The sequence below is a fragment of the Somniosus microcephalus genome, chromosome 13 (genome assembly GCF_052327205.1).
Source record: "Somniosus microcephalus isolate GS21.2 chromosome 13, FLI_Smic_1.0, whole genome shotgun sequence".
NCBI classification, from domain to species: domain Eukaryota; kingdom Metazoa; phylum Chordata; class Chondrichthyes; order Squaliformes; family Somniosidae; genus Somniosus; species Somniosus microcephalus.
In genome coordinates, this window is record NC_140999.1 from 155,920,242 (window position 1) to 155,934,131 (window position 13,890).

The 13,890-nt window shown below is 45.0% G+C and overlaps 1 protein-coding gene across 1 annotated transcript in view; it reads right to left on the reverse strand.

The window, feature by feature from the left end:
• The window catches only part of ptgis (prostaglandin I2 (prostacyclin) synthase), a 92,279-nt gene that overhangs the window by 44,327 nt on the left and 34,062 nt on the right, over positions 1-13,890 (reverse strand). Inside the window, exon 2 of the mRNA XM_086005410.1 lies at positions 5,538-5,661. Coding sequence (XP_085861536.1) covers positions 5,538-5,661 — 124 coding nt within the window. The remainder of the gene's footprint in view (positions 1-5,537; positions 5,662-13,890) is intronic.

Consider the following 13,890-nt stretch of genomic DNA (forward strand, 5'->3'; position numbering starts at 1 on the left):
ATCTATAATATATTAAAAATCTTACATCTGCACACAGTTCGGCCTAGAAATTCACTGGCCTTAGCGCCGCTTTTGAGGCGCTAGAGGGCCTAGCGCCGAAGTTATGGCCAGTTTAGAAATTGACAGGGGCCCTAAATCGGCGTTAGGCCGGTAGCGCTGCGCCGGCACCGATGACGTCATCGGTGTGCGCAGCGTCCCGGTTGCCATGGTAACCCGCCCGAACTCGGAAATTGAGTTGCGGCCGCCTCGCCCGTGGCAGTCGCAAGCAACGTTCTGGCAGAGGTGCCTTACAGAACTTTGCGCCGGCGCATTAAAGGCCCCGCGGCGGCCGGCCGCTTTCCCGCCGGCCGCCTGGCCGCAGCTCCCTCCCCGGACTTCCCTCCCGCCCCCCCCCCGGAACAGAAGCAAGCCCGGCACTTGTCCGAGGTGCCGGGCTCATTTTTAAAAAGATTATCGCGGGCCGCGGCCGGGTGCAGGCAGCTCCTCCTTAACGGAAGGAGGAGGCCTGCACTTCCCGAGCCTGCCGCACCGCAGCGGGCGCCGCAGCGCCGGAATAGCGCCGCAATGCGGCGCGTGGCGCCAGTTTTGAGGCGCTGAGACCCCTCAGTAGCGCCAGCAGCCGTTTGGGCGCGGCGCTACTGAATTTTTGGCGCGCGCAGGGGGACTTAGCGCCGGCACTAACTTCCGGCGCTAAAGCCCTCGCTGCGCCAAAACCGAATTTCTAGGCCTTCCTGTTTACAAAGCTTCACTTCCTGTTGTCATCTTTTTCCCAATATAAATTCCTATGCCCACATTTACAATGGAAACTGCCTATGTAAACTTGTCACACTGCAATTACATACTCCTGTAAATAGTGGCACTGTACCATCTCAATTTTGTGACTCCCAGTTATTTAGACTGCACTGTAGAGAAACTCTTAGGTTCTAGCCAACACTACTTCACTCTTTCCCAAATTACCATAACATTTGCTATTCAAATAAATAATATAAAATCAAAGCGTTATGTACACAAAATAAGGACAGAATGTATGACTTTAAAAAGAGAACCAAATTGCACCATTAGCAGTAGGTATCTCACCCAATCAGTGGTTAAAATGCCAGTGGTGTTCTAATGACACCATTGGACCCCGAATTGCATGTATTAATGAGGTTCCTATCTGAGTCAGTTTTTAAAAAAAGAGCCCAGTTAAGGTGGCGAGTGGCAATTGAGCAGGGTAGAGGCTGGTAAGTTTTTGGAGGTTGTTTCATGTTGCGCGGCCGCCCTGTTCCCGCTGGGCAGGGTGGGTTAAAATCGCCCCCAATGTTTACTGGGAGTTTAGAGACACAGAAATTTGACAGGAATTTGACAATCATCAGAATAATTAATCACAGTAGTGACGGTGACCATGCATTCCTTATTTAGTCTCTGTAAAAGTTTTACACAGCTGTTAGATCTTTTGCCATTGTCAAAGTTACATGCATTTATTCAATAGCGTAAGCAGAGAAATTATTGCGTGTGATGTCAGCGTATGAACCCTTGACGTGTTTTTAGGACATTATTTTGTCCGCTATTGTAACAGAAATGCTAACCCATTTCAAATAAACTGTTACATGTTTAGCATGCTAATATTCTGGCTTCAAAAGTTTGCTTTCAGTTTCTTTTTTAACAAGGATCTAAAATATTGATATTCCAGTCTTTTTATTTACAGTATATATATCCTGATAGGGACTATGTCAGTAAAAGTTTTTGAGCTGTAACTTTTGTCATGTTGAGGTAATGCTCTTGTGAAGGAATGCACAGATCACAAATATCACCATTAAATATATCTTCTAGAAGCATTATTACTTGGGTATACTAAGTTGAGAAATACACTGTATAGAGGAGAAAAACATTAGATAAGAAAAATGGAAACTAGCTATTTATATTTTAGTTGTTGCCAGAAGTTTCTTTGGTTAAGCTATACACTAGAAGAGCTGTTCAGGACCAGTAGATGGATGTGACAGACAGTAAATGCAATCACCCATCGCACTGCCACTGAATGCAAGAAAAACAATTAATGACCTTACCAGTTAAGGCAAGGTAAGAGTAATCAGCTACAACGTGCAAGAAAATACTGTACTAAGCATATTTGCCACTTCACAATGATTCCCCCCCCTCACATGTTAAAATGTAATGGCTTACTGTTAATGCCTAGGAGGTATGACAGTGCATTTTATATCCCAGCTTCGACCTGGGAATATTTCTTCATTCCAGAATTTCCATGTTTTGACCCTATAAAAAGCTTTGCATGATATGTAATTACTTGTTGCATGTACCAGTCATCACACCGATTATTGCAGAAACTTGGGTTTTACTGTATTCCATTGTCATTGAAGGTAATTTGACCCTTTTGCCTTTCTTTTTCCAGGACAAGACTGCCATTAACAGCAGGGAGAGATCAGCCACAGGTTTCAGACTCACAACCTGAGATCCCTATCTCCATATGAAGCGGAATCTCTGCACATCCTGGGGATGGAGGTTATTGGAAAAACTGAATATGGGAGAGTAGGAGGGCAGCTGAGGGTGCATCATGACATTTTACTTTTCTTCCTATTGCACCCTTCATTAATTGTTAGTTAACCATATTATGAAACCCTCCTGTCACTTCTTCTACAAGTTTTGCACCTCAAGAAATCACTCTAATCCATTCTCTAGATGTTCTACCAGACCAATAACAGGTTTATTAGCATTTGGTGATACAAGCACTTCACAGCATGCACCATCACTCACTCTATCCATACCAAGTACCATTCCAGAGATATACACCTTGGGGAAGTTAGCGAGTCAGGACGAGGGGACTGCACAGGGTGACACACTTTAGCAGCTGGAATATTGGCACATAGGGAGGAGGACATTGCTAGCCAGATGATCAGGATGCTTTGCCTCTCAGCTAATCAACCTGAGAATGTGCAGTTCATAGACCCTGCATTTAAAGGAACAGTACTGGCAGAGCACCATGTCTTGGAGGTATATTAGTGTGCTGTAGATGGTGTCTCAGGTGGAGGACTCCACCAGCAACACGTGCAGCACTTTGAATGACCATTTAACAGCACTGCAGTCCACCATGGAGTGTGTAGCAGCTCCAGGGACATTTGCAACAAAGGCCTCCATGTCAGAGGCCTAAGGGAAATCTTTGCTTTGTCAATGCATGTTCAGACTGCTGCCATAGTTTCATATATATATTATCGTGTAAACACTGTTTGAAGGAACGCTTTGCAGGTAGCATTGTAACTTATGGTCCTTTTCTGTTTTTGTAGGCTTGGAAGTAGAGCTAAGCAGCAATACCATTGGTACTGAACAAACCAGCACCACATAACACTGCCATAAGCACCAGGTGGATTCACCCCTTGGCAAATTAGGTGGTGAGCTTGAGGAGGGAGCTCTAGTGATTCACTCACATGAGTGAGGAAGGGAAAGTGGGAGTGTTGGAGGAAGGACCTGCTGACTGGAGGACAAGCTAACATGTTTTATCAATTATAGCGGGAGACTTTAAACAGCCGACCACCTGTTTCTCACTTGAAAAACAGGTGACTGGCAGTTGAACGTCTGATGGAGACCTTGTCTGCCTGAATCAACTATCAGACAGGTCTTTAAATGAACGCCCAGCACCTCCGCCCAACACAGGCAGGAGAGAGACAAAGGGGGAATTCTAACCTAAAAAGACTGGTGGAGTAATTAATGTGTTAAAAATCTGAATCCCGACCTGAACCCGCATCCCACCTGCCCACTTACGGTTTTAACAGAGGCGGGACGGGAGGAGGGCAGCCAATCCGCTGCCAGGAGGAAGGTTATCTATTTAAATATTATAATGAGGCTGGAGGCCTCTGCTTTAACCTCCATTTTGTAATTAACTTTAGCTGGTCGGGTTTTGCACATCTCGTGAAACCGGCCAGCTAAAGTAAGGCGAGGACAGCTGGATTCAGGAGGTAAGTGCCTTTATACTGACCTCCTGGATCCAGCGTGCCTGCCTAACCCACCCCCTGCGATTGGAGACCCTCCCACAAGGCCTCCGAATCCCTCCCCCAGGCATCTAATCCCCCCCAGGCCTACGATTCTCCCCCCCACCACCCCCCGGCCCATGCTGCTTCCGGCCCTGAACCTGTTTGCCACCCCCCCCCCCCGTGCTGCTCCCGGCCCCCGATCCTCTTCGCACCACCCCCCCAATCCTTCGCCAGCTGCAATCCTCCTTGCACCACCACCCCCACCCCGATCATTCTCGCACCTAACGCCCCCCCACCCCCCATGATTCTTAGCCACCCCCTCCCATGCTGGTCCCGGCCCACCCTGTGCTCCTCCGGCCGCCCCGACCTCCACACGATTCCTCCCTCCTCTGTGCGGCCTAGTGCCGCAGGCCTATCTACCCGGAGCCTGCCAGCCTCTCAATCTGGCTGGCTGTGGGTGGGAAACAGAGGCTTCCCATGCATATCAAGCCCTGCGTTAAATTCGACAGGGCCTGCAGGAAACCCGTTCTTCCGGGTTTCCCGACCGCCTCGGAGCCCCACCCCCTGGTCCCCAATGTGCCTTCCCCATTAAAATTCAGCCCTTAATAACTGAAAAGGGAAGTAAAGGAAGCAGAAAAATGGAAGGGCAGTCTACTTCTGTAAAAGGCTGGTGATCTGAAATGAAATGCAGTCAAAGCATGCAGTGTTAAAGCAATGATATAGTCCTGATGCAGAAATAAGTATTACTTCTGAGACTGCAGCTAAACTTTCCGTTCAGTGTTATTTTAACACTGATGTTAACCCGTTTAGCATGAACGAGTTAACACTGACATAAAAATAATGACGATTGTAAAAGTTAATCTTACAAGTCTGTAATAAAGAAAACGTAGCTGGAAGTAAACACCTCACCTAAAATATCATTTCATTTCTGTAAAATACTTTAACATTCCTTTCATTTGTTTTTTTCAGAACATCTTGCCAATCATTCCCAACATCTCTCCCCCATTCTCCTGTTTGGTCGTGCTGTTTCCTGAATTAACTTTTAGTAACACTAGGTGGCAGTGGAAGTTATCATCCTGCTAGAATTCCCTGCATACGGCTGTCGAGAAGAACCTGCCATAGAATTGAATTTTAACATTGCCTCAGGAACTATGATAGCGAAAGTATTTTTTCAATGTATCTGCCTTGCCAGGCAGGGTATTACATTTTAATTCATCACTTTCCCTTTCATACAAGTTCAAATTGGATTCACTATATCATCAACAGACCAGCTGATAATAGTAACGATAATTCTCACATTAGAATGGTATCAATGATAGTATTTTTTTACGATTTTATACTAGATTTAATCTTTTCACTATAGTATAACACTGTCCTGTTCTTCAGTTCGGAGTGTGGAAGTGTTTAGGCTGTGTAACCAAAGCCAACTGAATGAGAAGTCTGCTCTGCTGCTGCTAGAGTAATAAATATAAAAAATAAAATTGGCGTATAGGCTGTTCTAAAAGCAACATTAAATGAAAACAAGTATATTTGGAAGTTTGCAGCTATACTTCAGTATCAAAGTTAAAGAGTTCTTACTGTGAAAATGTCTCCATATTTTTTCTTCATTTTCAATAAAAATTTGGCACTATCCTTCCCAAACTCGACGGCGTGTCCCAGCCATGGGATGAAACCTTTATCTAGAGGTGGCTCATTTGATAACCTAAAAGAACAATCAAAAATATTAATTCTAAGTTCACCATTATTATTACTACTATCACTATTACTAAAATGGATAAGAAAACATGTATGCCTTAAACACAACACTAACATAATTGGGTTAAAACCTGCATTAAAACACACAGAGGAATCTAGTATTCAGAAGGGGAAGATTCTGTCTGATAACCTTGATTACTTTGAGAATATGGCACCCTAAGTGGATTGTGGTAAGTCCTGCCTATCTAGACTTTCAGAAGGCAAAGTTTCACATGAAAAACTATTAATTATGCTCAAAGCTGTGGGGGTTCAGAGTTAATCTTGGGTATCTATATGAGATTGGCTGAAGGGTAGAAAAAATGTTAGGAATTATGTTGGGGTTTGGAGGGGGTGAAATACTGAGTGGTTTGTCCCAGGGTTCGGCGTAAGGACCACTACTGTGTCTAATTTACATCAATGAACTAGACTCATAACACTAAAGTAAACTGGTCAGATTTGCAGATGATACCAACCTAGGAAAGGGGCAGTGGAATCAGAGGAGGCAGCTCAGAAATTACAAAATGAGTTGGACAAAATATGTAAGTGAGAAGAACAATGGCAGATGAAATTTAATACAGACAAATGTAAACTACTGCACATAGGTAAAACAATGGGCAACACAAATACTTAATAAATGGTGTTAAAGTAGCTATGGATGAAGTTGAAAAGGACCTAGGCATCTCAGTCGACTCAGAGCTCAATATGTTCACCCAGTGCAGAGCAGTGATTCACAAAGCCAACTGAATGTTCAGCAGCAGAGGCAAAACAGCAGAATACAAGTCAGAGAAAGTCATGATCACACTGCACATTGAGCACTGTGCCCAGTTCTGATCACTGAGGCACAAGGGGACAGCCAAGCAATTGGAGGCAGTGCAAAGAAGAGCCACAAGGCTGGTCCTGAGTCTTAAGGGGGAATTTTAACTCTCCCAAATTGGTGGGAAAGCAGTGGGGGAACAGTTACAATAGAGTTATTCCATTTCACACTCCGTTCCTGCTGATCTCAAGCTTTCAGCAGCTTATTCTAACAGCTAACCTCAATGGCTGTTAAGTGGGTTAAGCCATGGTAATTTATAAAAACACAATTGTGTCAAAGTAGTTACAAATTGTTGAAGACACACAATATTATCATTAAGTGGAAATAAACTGCACTGCAAACCTCCCAAGAATTATTTTAGCCCAAGTTTGAGGTGGAGTGCATAATATATTGGCAGCTCCTACATTAATGACTTCTTCAATTAAATCACTTCACTCTGATAATTATGTGAGTTGGAAGCAAAAGAATTAAATAAAATCCAATCTGTGGCTGGTTTAAAATGTTAAGGAGTATATAATATATGAATGGATATAGAACCGTACACCCGTATCAATGCCTAATGAACTGGTAGCAAAAATAGCAAGCGTCGAGTACCCTTTGTAGTTATCAGGAACTGACAAAAATAAACTGAGAAATGAATTTAATCTGAGTCTGTGTCTATCATTTCAAGAACATAGGAAAAAAGTGAGGATTAGGGAACACTTCTCAGCACCAAAAGCAGCCCTAATCAGTGCTACAGTGAAACAGTGAAAACCAATAAAGAGAAAAATAAAAATGGAAGGGAAGGGAGCAGGGATTTCCCACCTGTCCCGTGCCGATTTTTCAGTTGAAGTATATAAGAAGTAAAAAAAAATGCAAATACTGGCAACCTGGGCCGAAATTTTGAGGAGGAAGGCGGGTTGGGGCGGGGGGCTCCGAGGCAGTCAGGAAACCCGGCCTGGGTTTCCCGCAGGCCCTGCCAACTTTAACGGCAGGGCCTGATTTGCATGCGAGGTCTCGGTTTCCCGCCCACAACCAGCCAGATTGAGAGGCTGGCTGAGTGCCGGTCGGGTAGGCCTGCGGCCGCACAGAAAATACAGGGAGGGTTCATGTGGGGGTCGAGCTGTTAAGTGGATGGATCGGGGGAGGGTGGGTAAAGGATTGGGGGTCGGGCCAGGCCGTTAAATGGATCGAAGGTGGAGGGTAGAGGATCGGGGGTCGGGCCAGACCTTTAACTGGGTCGAAGGTGGGGTGTAGAGGATCGGGGTTCGGGCTGTTAAATGGATCAGGGGGGTTGGGCAGAGGATTGGGGGGGGTGGAGTGAAAGAGAGGATCGGGGCCGGATGGCGGGGGCGGGGGAGGGAAGGGAAGATCATGGCCGGCCACCGGAGGATTGAGGCTGGCCTCAGCATCATTGCTGAGGGGCGGGGGGTGGAATGTCTGGGGGGTGATCGGAGGCCTTGTTGGTGGTCTCTGTTTGCGGGGGGTGGGTTAGGCAGGGACCCTGGATCCAGGAGGTGGGTGATAAGACACTTACTTCCTGGATCCAGCAGTCCCCGTCTTGCTTTAACTGTTGGGTTTCACAAGTTGTATGAAACCCGTCCACACGCAGTTAAAAACAAAATGGAGGTTAAAAAAGAGGCTTCCAGTCTCATTATAATATTTACATTTTCACCTGTCCCATCCTGCCTCCGTTAAAACCATTGGAGGTGGGATCAGGTCGGGAATCCCATTTTTAACAATTTAACTACCCCCCGCTCCAAACCCACCCGTTTCTTAAGGTTAAAATTCCCCCCCGGAATTAAAATAGAAATTGCGGAAGCACACAACAAATCCATTTGCATCTGTAATGAGAAAGGTTAGATTAACACGAACGCCAATGTTTCCAACGTTGCTGAATGGTATATCATTTGTTACTGAATTTAGGTTGGTGCATTTTAAGAAAGCTACTTAAAGAGAAGCAGTAATCACAATGTTAATCAAAACAGCACTTGGCAAAGCAAATGTTTTTCTTTGTCTCATGGGTGTAGACTCTTCATCAGTTCCAAGGTCTACACCCGAAAGATCAATCTCTCTCATCTCTTTACAGATACTGATCGATCTACTGTGTATTTATAGTGTTTTCTGCTTTTATGTCATGTCGTAGGATACAAGTTTAAGTCTTAAATTCCTTACACATAAACAAGTCGTCATGGAAATGTGCTGAGTGAAGGTTATGTAGGGAATATAGAAACATCGATCTTTAGGTTACTACATTACTATATGCTATATAAATTCAAGTTGATGCTCTACTTAATAATAAAAGTAATTCAGTTCTCAAACAGTTACGAGCATGTAACATTATCCTATTATTTTTGAAATAACAATTTCAGTTTGTTCCAATTTGTTTTTTCAGTTGGGCTGATAAGGCTGCAGGATTTTTCCATTGGGCAGAGTTCCTGCTGGCTCAAATGGAGAGGTAATGGAAAGAAATGAATAGGATACCGCTGGGACCTCCTTGCTGAGCTAGACAAGCAGATCTATATTTGTAGGTTTAAAATAGTAACTGTGAATGAAAACTGGCCTATTTCTTTTCTAAAGACAACAGCAATTCTTTTTTGCGCTGGTTTTCAGCACGAAAGTGAGCGGCCCAGCTAAAAACTGCGCCCCAAGAGGGAGGCCTGAGGCTCAATCGGAATTGGGCCTTGGGCCTAATCTCTACAATAACAGTGAGCTGCGGGCTCCAATCAGGCATCCAGCTCACCAGCCCAGGCTTTTCCAAAATTGTTTGGCTTGGACGCCGAGTAAGTCCTGGGGTGGAGGAGGTGGGGAGGGTCGGTGAACATGACGGGGTGGAAGCAAGAACAACCAGCCAGCGGCTCATAGTATTGCTGTGGAGACAGGAGGAGCACTCCTTTAGACTCCAAGGGGGCTAAATTCAGTTGATTTGCACCTCCCATTAGCACCCCCCCCACCAATTTTTACCCCCAAAAGCACATGCTCCATCCAGTTTCTGCCACATTTGGCAGTGGGGTCTTAAAACAGGCCCCTGATTAGCACATTCAAGGGGCCTAGCATTTGTTTCAGGCAAGCATCTCGGGCACTTCCAGGGGGGATTGAGAGAGCAAGATTGCACCCGGAAATTGGACCCTTAACGCCCATTCTGTGCACAAAATACAAGCGCAACAGAAACCAATTCCCACCCCCACCCTCTGAAGTCTGATTGTGTTGTATGTTAAACTGATTTAATGTACAAATAAAAAGAATAATAGAAATATTGTTTTCTAAGATAAACACATGGGCCCTGAAATGAGACTGAGGTGTTCTGGAATATGAGCACTTAACATGTCCATCTCAAATTTCCTCCTCTGCTATTTTAGCAGAGATCTTAAATGATTTATCTTAATTTGGGTAATACATCCGCTAATACAGTGGCGGAAACAATTTTCAGCAAATATGTTGTGCGCTTGGACATTAGTTTCCTACAGTGTAACTGTAGGTATGAAGGTGGACATACAATGGTTAACATTCAAGGAAATAATACATAATTTGCAACAAACATATATTCTTCTAGGGCATAAAAATCCAAAAGGAAAAGTGATCCAACCATGGCTAACAAAAGAAATTAAAGCTAATATTAAGTCAAAGGAGGAAGCTTATAAAGTTGCCAGAGAAAGCAGTCAGCCTGAGGATTGGGATCTTTTTAGAAATCAGCAAAGGGGGACCAAGAAATTGATAAAGAAAGGGAAAATGGAATATGAGCACAAACTAGCGAAAAATACAAAAACGGATTGTAAAAGCTTCTATAGGTATGTAAAAAGGAAAAGACTGGTGAAGGTAAATGTAGATCCTTTACAGTCTGAGATGGGAGAATTTATAATGGGGAATGAGGAAATGGCAGAGAATTAAATAAATACTTTGTTTCTGTCTTCACGGAGGAAGACACAAAAAAACTCCCAGATATATGAGAAAACCAAGGGTGTGATGAGAATGAGGAACTTAAAGAAATTATTATTAGTAAAAAAGCAGTACTGTACTAGCAAAATTAATGGGACTAAAGGTCGATAAATCCCAAGGACTGGATGACCTACATCCTAGGGTTTTGAAAGAGGTGGCCATTGGAATAGTGGACGCATTGGTTGTCATCTTCCAAAATTCTATAGATTCTGGAACGGTTCCTGCAGATTGGAGGATAGCAAATGTAACCCCACTATTTAAGAAAGGAGGGAGAAAGAAAACGGGGAACTACAGACCTGTTAGCCTCATATCAGTAGTTGGGAAAATGCTGGAATCTATTATAAAGGACAAATGTAAGAAGTCACACGACACCAGGTTATAGTCCAACAGCTTTATTTGAAATCACAAGCTTTCGGAGCGCTGCTCCTTCTTCAGGTGAAGTGGAGAAATGCATAAAGACACAGCTTATATAGTCAGAGAATCATGTCAGATGTTTACAGGTAACCTTTCCAACTGCCATTTATCACACCTCGGCAGAGAGATAATCACAGCAGTCAAAGGTGTGAATGGTGTCCAAACAGGTCAGTCAGGGAAACATTACATCAAAGAACAATGAGGTGGGGTCACAAGGGGTCAAATATTGCAGATGCTGGGGTCTGTATGAAAAACAAAAAAACAGACAAAAAACATTTTTTTTGGCTGGAAATCACAGCAGGTCCGGCCGCATCTGTGTAGAGAGAACAAGCCAATGTCGACTCGAGTCTGGATGACCCTGCATCAGGTGGGGTTACATGTAGCGTGACATGAACCCAAGATCTCGGTTAAGGCCGTCCTCATGGGTGCGGAACTTGGCTATCAGTTTCTGCTCGACGATTTTGCGTTGTCGTGTGTCTCGAAGGCCACCTTGGAGAATGCTTACCCGAAGATCGGAGGCTGAATGTCCTTGACTGCTGAAGTGTTCCCCGACTGGGAGGGAACACTCCTGCCTGGTGATTGTTGCGCGGTGTCCATTCATCCGTTGTCGCAGTGTCTGCATGGTCTCGCCGATGTACCATGCTCCGGGGCATCCTTTCCTGCAACGTATGAGGTAGACAACGTTGGCCGAGTCACATGAGTATGTACCATGTACCTGGTGGGTGGTGTCCTCACGTGTGATGATGGTATCTGTGTTGATGATCTGGCATGTCTTGCAGAGGTTGCTGTGGCAGGGTTGTGTGGTGTCGTGGTCGCTGTTCTCCTAAAAGCTGGGTAATTTGCTGCGAACGATGGTCTGTTTGAGGTTAGGCGGCTGTTTGAAAGCGAATAGTGGAGGCGCGGGGATGGCCTTAGCGAGGTGTTCGTCGTCATCGATGACATGTTGAAGGCTGCGAAGGACATGGCGTAGTTTCTCTGCTCCGGAGAAGTACTGGACGACGAAGGGTACTCTGTTGGTTGTGTCCCGTGTTTGTCTTCTGAGGAGGTCTATGCGATTTTTCGCTGTGGCCCGTCAGAAGACAAACACGGGACACAACCAACAGAGTACCCTTCGTCGTCCAGTACTTCCCTGGAGCGGAGAAACTACGCCATGTTCTTCGCAGCCTTCAACATGTCATCGATGACGACGAACACCTCGCTAAGGCCATCCCCACGCCTCCACTACTCGCTTTCAAACAGCCGCCTAACCTCAAACAGACCATCGTTCGCAGCAAATTACCCAGCTTTCAGGAGAACAGCGACCACGACACCACACAACCCTGCCACAGCAACCTCTGCAAGACATGCCAGATCATCAACACAGATACCATCATCACACGTGAGGACACCACCCACCAGGTACATGGTACATACTCATGTGACTCGGCCAACGTTGTCTACCTCATACGTTGCAGGAAAGGATGCCCCGGAGCATGGTACATCGGCGAGACCATGCAGACACTGCGACAACGGATGAATGGACACCGCGCAACAATCACCAGGCAGGAGTGTTCCCTCCCAGTCGGGGAACACTTCAGCAGTCAAGGACATTCAGCCTCCGATCTTCGGGTAAGCATTCTCCAAGGTGGCCTTCGAGACACACGACAACGCAAAATCGTCGAGCAGAAACTGATAGCCAAGTTCCGCACCCATGAGGACGGCCTTAACCGAGATCTTGGGTTCATGTCACGCTACATGTAACCCCACCTGATGCAGGGTCATCCAGACTCGAGTCGACATTGGCTTGTTCTCTCTACACAGATGCGGCCGGACCTGCTGTGATTTCCAGCCAAAAAAAATGTTTTTTGTCTGTTTTTTTGTTTTTCATACAGACCCCAGCATCTGCAATATTTGACCCCTTGTGACCCCACCTCATTGTTCTTTGATGTAATGTTTCCCTGACTGACCTGTTTGGACACCATTCACACCTTTGACTGCTGTGATTATCTCTCTGCCGAGGTGTGATAAATGGCAGTTGGAAAGGTTACCTGTAAACATCTGACATGATTCTCTGACTATATAAGTTGTGTCTTTATGCATTTCTCCACTTCACCTGAAGAAGGAGCAGCGCTCCGAAAGCTTGTGATTTCAAATAAAGCTGTTGGACTATAACCTGGTGTCGTGTGACTTCTTACATTTGTCCACCCCAGTCCAACTCCGGCATCTCCACACCATATTATAAAGGATGCAATAACTGGGCATTTAGAAACTAATAATAAGATTGGGCAGAGTCAACATGGATTTATGAAAAGGAAATCCTGTTTGACAAATCTGTTGGAGTTCTTTGAGGATGTAACTAGTGGAGTAGACAAAGGGGAACCGGTAGATGTGGTGTATCTAGATTTTCAGAAGGCCTTCAATAAGGTCCCACACAAGAGGTTGGTGAACAAAATTAGGGCACATGGAATTGGGGGTAATATACTAGCATGTAGTGAGAATTGGTTGACAGACAGAAAACAAAGAGTAGGGATAAACGGGTCTTTTTCAGGATGGCAGGCTGCGACTAGTGGGGTACTGCAAGGATCGGTGCTTGGGCCCCAGCTATTCACAATCTATATCAATGATTTGGATGAGGGGACTAAATGTAACATTTCCAAATTTGCCGATGATACAAAGCTAGGTGGCAGTGTAAGTTGCGAAGAGGATGTGAAGAGGCTTCAAGGGGATCTCGACAGGCTCAGTGAGTGGGCGAGAACATGACAGATGGAATATAATGTGGATAAATGTGAAGTTATCCACTTTGGTAGAAAAAACAGAAAGGCTTGGTGAGACCACACCTGGAGTACTGTGTACAATTTTGGTCTCTTTACCTAAGGAAGGATATACTTGCCATAGAGGGAGTGCAACGAAGGTTCACGAGATTGATTCCTGGGATGGCGAGACTGTCGTATGAGAAGAGATTGAGTAAACTAGGCCTGTATTCTCTTGAATTCAGAAGAATGAGAGGGGATCTCATTGAAGTATACAAAATTATTACAGGGCTTGATAGGATGGATGCTGGGAGAATGTTTCCCT